The sequence below is a fragment of the Eschrichtius robustus genome, chromosome 7 (genome assembly GCF_028021215.1).
Source record: "Eschrichtius robustus isolate mEscRob2 chromosome 7, mEscRob2.pri, whole genome shotgun sequence".
NCBI lineage: Eukaryota > Metazoa > Chordata > Mammalia > Artiodactyla > Eschrichtiidae > Eschrichtius > Eschrichtius robustus.
This window is the reverse complement of record NC_090830.1, coordinates 92,417,842-92,424,500: the sequence shown is the minus strand read 5'-3', so window position 1 is coordinate 92,424,500 and position 6,659 is coordinate 92,417,842. Positions and strand designations below refer to the sequence as shown.

Sequence of the window (6,659 nt, the reverse complement as noted above, 5' to 3'; positions counted from 1 at the left end):
GCGAGCGAGCGAGCGAGCGAGCGAGCGAGCGAGCGAGCGAGCGAGCGAGCGAGCGAGCGAGCGAGCGAGCGAGCGCGGCGGCGGGCTGGCGCGGTGAGTGGGCCGGAGCCTCATGAGAGCGAGCTGGCCGCAGTGGGGCGGTGCCGGCCGGGCAACGGGTTGCCGGGCGCGGCTTCGGGCCTCAACTCCCGGCTGCCGCGAGGGCTCTGCGCTGGCTGGCGCCGGGGGCGGAGGGAGCGGGGCGGGCCCGGCCTGCGAGGAGTGGTAGCCGGAGGCCTCGGGAGAGCGGAGGCTTTAACGGAAGCCCGGGCGAGTTGAGGCCAGAGGAGGACAGGCCCGGGATCGTGAGCCGCATTCCTCACGCTCTCCATCAGGCGCGTGTCAGGATAAAACAGATTGAACCAAGCGCTTGGGTAGCACAGGGCCGTTCTGAGCGACTTACAGACTCATTTAAACTTCTAACACCATGATAATGTAGTGGCTTTATTGTCATCCCCATTTTATGGACGAGAAAGCAGGCACATTCCAGTGAGGCGTATTCGCACAGCCAACAGCTCCATTCACTCAAGTTTCCCTTAATACCCGCACTTGCTGTGAAATGAGGCTGAGCACCAGTCGGAGCGCTGGACTTGGCGTTGGAAGTTGGGGCTGCAGTCAGTTCTGCCACTAAGAATACAGGCTCTGGGGTCAGGCTGCTAGGGGGTGGGAACCTGGCCGAAGTATACCTACCTTTCCTTAGAAGTGGAAGTAAAATGAAGATAATCCCATAAACCTGCTCTGAGAATTAAATAAGATAGCACAGTGACTGGCACCCAGGCTGCCTGTTGGTATATTTCCTCATCTGTAGTGTTCTAGGTGGTTTAGTCTCTGAGTTTCCTACTAGAACTGACTTCTATAGTGTTGAAAAATAAATGTGGGTTTTTTTTCAGTGTATAATTACCATTATAGCTATTTTTGAACACCAACATCATGTACCTGACATACCTCCTTGTAATAGATGTTCTATAAATATTTACTAAAGTTAAGAAATGAGTAGTGCTGTCTCTGTAATTTTGTGTTGTATGCAGTTTGCTCTTCCTGATACTTAACTTAATTGCAGCAGATATACTTAAATACACGAAGTCTCAGCACTATCAGGCCTGGAGTCTCAATTATACAATAAGATGATGGAAAGGCAAGAACAATGATGTAATTTTTGTTTGCAGTTATTTGCTTTGTAAGCTTGTGTGCAGATACCCAGGGTAATTATTACCATTTTAAAGTCTACTTGCTGACAATAAGATGTGGAAATTAGTTCCAATAATTGTATTACCTTTGCAGTCGTAGGTTTTCCCACATTGTCACCTATTTGGACTTTGTGCTTCTTTGTTTGTGGCCATTATTTTAAGTAACCTTATAAGTAATTAAATGAAGTTAATTTATTTGAAATTTTGAATTTTTGTAGCATTTAGGTATTTTTAAAATTCCATCCTATTTTTACATGTAAACTTACTTTCTTCTCCTCCTCTTCTTGTGTTTTACCTACCACCTTTTATCTGTTTCATTACACTATCAAGTAAAAGTTCTTTTGAAATTTTTCTTTCTCAAAAAAAAAATTCCTCGTTTCAAGTTTTCAAAGAATTGTCCTCTTTCTTGGATCATTGGAATCTAGAGGAAATAATTATGAAATATCTCTTCATTGACATTTTCCTCATCCAGTATTTATTGAATAGATTCACAGAAATTTTCCACTCCTTATAGAGTAGTTCTTATATTCAAAACAACTTATGCTACAAAGTTAGAACTCAGTTGCTCTCTAAAGCCTGTGAAAGTAGAATGGCTAAACAAACAAGGATAAACAGAAATATTTAACAAAGTAGTATGATTTGTCATTTCTTTCTAATTTGGACACCTTAATGAGTCACCCATGAGTATAAGTTTAACATTGGAGTAAATATTAAAATATAATGATAATCTGTTACCCAAATTTTGATTGTCTTTTGGAGTTCTTTTATTCCCATTAAGATGTTACATTGTCTCCACTTTTTAATCTCATTTGTTATTGTCCAACAAAAATTTAGATTTCATATTATCACTTTTTTTTTTTTTTTGTCCTGTCGCAACAGACAAAAACTCCAAAGGTAAATTTGGTTATATTCATTAAGTTTGGACTCTGGAATTATTAGAATTATTTTGCAAGTATTTTTTGCCAGAATTGTCTTTGTATTCATATATATTGAATATATTAAAAAAAAATTTTTATTGGAGTATAGTTGCTTTACAATGTTGTGTTAGTTTCTACCGTACAGCAAGTACATATATACATATGTATATATACATATACAGCATATATATATATATATATATATATATATATACACATATATATACGTATATCCCCTCTTTTTTGGATTTCTTGCCCATTTAGATCACCACAGAGCACTGAGTAGAGTTCCTTGTGCTATACAGTAGTTTCTCATTAGTTATGTATTTTATACATAGTATCAGTAGTGTATATATGTCAATCCCGATCTCCCAGTTCATCCCACCCACCCCCCCTTTCCCCCTTGTATTCATGTTTGTTCTCTCTCTATGTCTGTGTCTCTGTTTCTGCTTTGTAAATAAGATCGTCTATACCAATTTTTTCAGATTCCATATATATGCCTTAATATACGATATTTAATTTAAAAATGGATGCAGTTTTGATGGGCTGAAGAGATATTAAAGTTGAATAATTAACAAATCATCTATAATTTGTTTTTTATTTTTTTCTTCTACACATAGAAAATTCTTGAGCTGTGTAGCTCTAGGAAGTGAAACATTCATTCAGAAGAAGAGTGTAGACTCTTAAGAATACATTTGGCTCTTCACCATGCGGTTAGGAAAACCTAAGGGAGGTATATCTCGGAGCTCAAGCCAAGGAAAAGTCTATGAGAACCAGTGCAAAACAGGCCGGCAGCGGCAGAGATGGGGAATGACTGTTCGCTTTGAATCAAGCTTGAGTAGACTGAGAAGAAGCTTGGATGAGAAGCCTTATAAATGTGTCGAATGTGAAAAGAGTTTCAGTCAGAGCTCAACTCTTTTTCAACACCAGAAGATCCATACTGGAAAGAAATCCCATAAATGTGCTGATTGTGGAAAAAGTTTCTTTCAGAGTTCTAATCTCATTCAGCATCGACGGATCCATACTGGGGAAAAGCCCTACAAATGTGATGAGTGTGGAGAAAGGTTTAAACAGAGCTCAAATCTCATTCAGCACCAGAGAATTCATACTGGAGAAAAACCCTATCAGTGTGATGAATGTGGCCGATGTTTCAGCCAGAGTTCCCACCTCATTCAACATCAGAGAACCCACACAGGGGAGAAACCCTACCAATGCAGTGAATGTGGCAAATGCTTCAGCCAGAGCTCCCATCTTAGGCAGCACATGAAGGTGCACAAAGAAGAGAAGCCTCGTAAAACCCGGGGCAAAAATATTAGGGCAAAAACTCACTTAGTATCATCTTGGAAAGCTGGTAAAGGAAGGAAGTCAGTGGCTGGTCTCCGCTAAGTAAAGGGCACTGCATCAGCCCTCTTTTAAAAAATAAAAAGCATTTCTTTTAGAACTGGAGATATTTTTTAATAGTGCACTTAAATACTGTATCCTTTCCTAGCATGGAGACATTGGGAGTTTAATGACATTGGGCTGAGAGAAATTACATTGAGTCCAGCCTTCCTTATTTTTTATGTAACCTGGAGTACAAAGAATTGAAAATGTGTTTTGAGAGAATATAAGCTCCTTGATCTCGTTCGAAATTGCTTCTTGAATCATTTTGACAAAACAGTCATGTTTTGATGACACGTGTAGAAGTGTAGTTCCAATGACTACTCAGTTTCAGGAATTTCTGTGGAAGGAATACTTAAAAGGGAGAAGAAATTAATTCCATTAGTTTTGGAGTTCTGTAGTAGATGAGATTTTATGTTTGTAAAGTTTTGTAGTGTATTAGCCATTGGTTTGTAAGTATGACTCAAGAGTCAACATATTAAAATGAATTCATGTTCACAAATGTTTAATCCACGAGGTGCATCACTCTATGTTAGCTTTCCTTTGTTTCTTTCCTGCTGCTTATGGATAATTATTAATTAAAGGAGTAGAATTTCCCTGTTTTTCACTAAATTCTTAGTAAGTGATACTCTAGAAGCCAAAGAGAGAACTGAATTAGACCGCAGGTCTCCTATTCCTGCTAATACTATCCTTTGTGATGGTGTTACGCCGTGTCACTTGTTTTCCAGAAATTAGAATGGATTTATGTTAGTCCATCCCCATGGCTTTGACTTCTGGCATTCTCTTGTGCTCTGACAAACTGAGCTAGCCTTTTAGATCTATGTGAATAAATAATTAAACCAAAATTATTTTTCCAAAACCATCTCAAGTTGCAAATTAAAAATCTACAATTTACTTGCCTTCCTGCCTTCCCCTTTGAGAGCTTTATATAACCCTGATTATCTTAAATGTTTGCCTATAGCAGAGTGAGGTTTTTAAAAAGTCAAGTGTTGGTGCATTGTAGCTCCTTTGAAATCTAAGTTTAACTTTTTCTGAGTTATATGAATTATTTACAAAACTAAACAAACAAATTTCTTATCTTTCATCAGAACAATGCCGAGTACGAAACATTTTGATTAGCCTTCAGCTTAGGTTTTAATTTCTATTGAATGCTAACATTCTTCTGATTTTTTTTTTTTGTATCTTTCAAATCATAACAGTTTCTGCTGTACTCATAATGACAGTTATCCATAAAAAAAATTTTTTAATGGAGTATTTTGGATACTACTACCTTCTGTTTATTTTTCTCTTGGGAAATTGTTTTGATGTTGTAGGCAACATCTAAAATCACAGCCTTTGGAAGAATCACTTATTTTTCCTGTCTTTGATTGTCTCAAACTTGAGCTTTGCCTCCCTCATGGCCTTGTATTGGAGTGCAGAGTCATAGAAGATGGCTTTGTTGACAGAAGTTTCATCCAATAGGATATCCACAAAGTGTTTTGTCAGTACAGGCATGCCTTGGAGTACCACAATAAAGCAAATATCATGATGAAGTGAGTCACTTGAATTTTCTGATTTCCCAGTACATATAGAAGTTATGTTTAACTATACTGTAGTCCATTAACTGCAATAGCATTATGTCTAAAGAACAATGTAATACCTTAATTAAAAATACTTTATTGCTAAAAAATGCTAACCATCATCTGAGCCTTCAGTGAGTCATAGCAGTAACGTCAAAGATCACTGATCACAGATCATGTAACAAATATAACAATAATGAAAATGTTTGAAATATTGCTAGAATTGCCAAAGTATGGCACAGAAAAATGAAGTGAACAAGTGCTGTTGGAAAAATGGCACCAATAGACTCGTTTGATGCAGGGTTGACACAAACCTTCAATTTGTTTTAAAAAAAAGCAGTAAAGCAAAGCACAATAAAACAAGGTATGCCTTATGAAGTGATCACAGTTATCTTTTACAAAAGACATTGTTTAGATTTTACTGATGGACTTATGTCTTCAGAGGCAGAGAAGCTATTGAATCAAATCTGAAATTGTCAGTGGCAAAAGTATTACTCCCACAAATTTAAAGGTGAGTTCAATTTTATTTCGACTGAGTCAATACTCCTGAGAGAAAGGGATACCTATAAAGGGCAAGAACCATCTAATAAGTTCCTAAGGGAAATGTAAGTATTGGTATGATCTTTTTTGGCAGGTAGTGGGAGTACATCTTCAAAATAGAAATGCATAGCCACAAACAGTATTTATTCCCCATGTTAGGGAAGTAAAGTGCTGTCATGCTGTTGAGAAAATAAATATTTGTTGAATACTGGCCATGTGTAAAAGACTGGTAGAAAAGGTAATTTTTTTTTTAAGGTAATACTAAAAATACAGGTCATGAATATACAGTATGACTGCCATTCAAATTGGGAGAATTTACATCTGGTGCAGGGAAGAAGGAAGGGATCTTGAAAGGGATGACATTTACATTAGGTTAGGGAATAGAAACCCAAAAGTCTGTAGAGGCCAGGTAGCTAATGTAAATGAAGTGAGAAGAGCTGAGTGCTGTAAACTGAAGTGCATATGCCCATCTAAAAGGATAACCCTGACTCAGTTTTAGCCAGTTAATGCCATGCAGAGATTCTGGACCAGATATGCCAGGTCTTTTGATTTTTCAAGAGAAACAGATTTTAAAGTTCACAACACTTCTTACCAGTTTGCCACACCTGAACTGTGTTTTGAAGGCTCTGTGTGTGACTGTGTCTGTGTTGGAGGAGGGTGTGGCAGAGGGAGAGAGCCTGGTATGGTGAGAGGCAGAGGTACACGATGGAGTGGAAGCTGCATAGCACAGAAGAATCTGCTCAGAGAACAGCAAGTGGCTGCTTTAGTGACAGTCCAGTTTCATCTAAGAGTTGTGAGAGATAAGGCTGGAATGGGCCTCCAGGAGAGCCTTAAATATCGACCTTAAGAGTGAAATGGTTTAATAAGATGGGATGCATGAAGGTTTTCGGAGCACAGGTTAGAAGCTAATGGATGATCCAATGAGAAATAATAGCCAGCCAGAAGAAAAATCTCCCAGAAGAGACCCACCTGGCTCACTGGACCTACAGGCTTCACTTCCTGCCTTGGGGCACAAGTTACCTTTCATTCCCTGCCCC

At 38.4% G+C, this 6,659-nt stretch overlaps 1 protein-coding gene across 1 annotated transcript; it reads left to right on the top strand.

The window, feature by feature from the left end:
• Nucleotides 1–26: 26 nt before the first annotated feature.
• On the top strand, nt 27–4,603 carry ZNF22 (zinc finger protein 22). The gene is made up of 2 exons (XM_068548090.1): nt 27–93; nt 2,764–4,603. Exon 2 carries the CDS (start codon nt 2,852–2,854, stop codon nt 3,527–3,529), a length of 678 nt encoding a protein of 225 aa, XP_068404191.1. The 5' UTR covers nt 27–93; nt 2,764–2,851; the 3' UTR covers nt 3,530–4,603.
• The last annotated feature ends 2,056 nt before the right edge of the window (nt 4,604–6,659 follow it).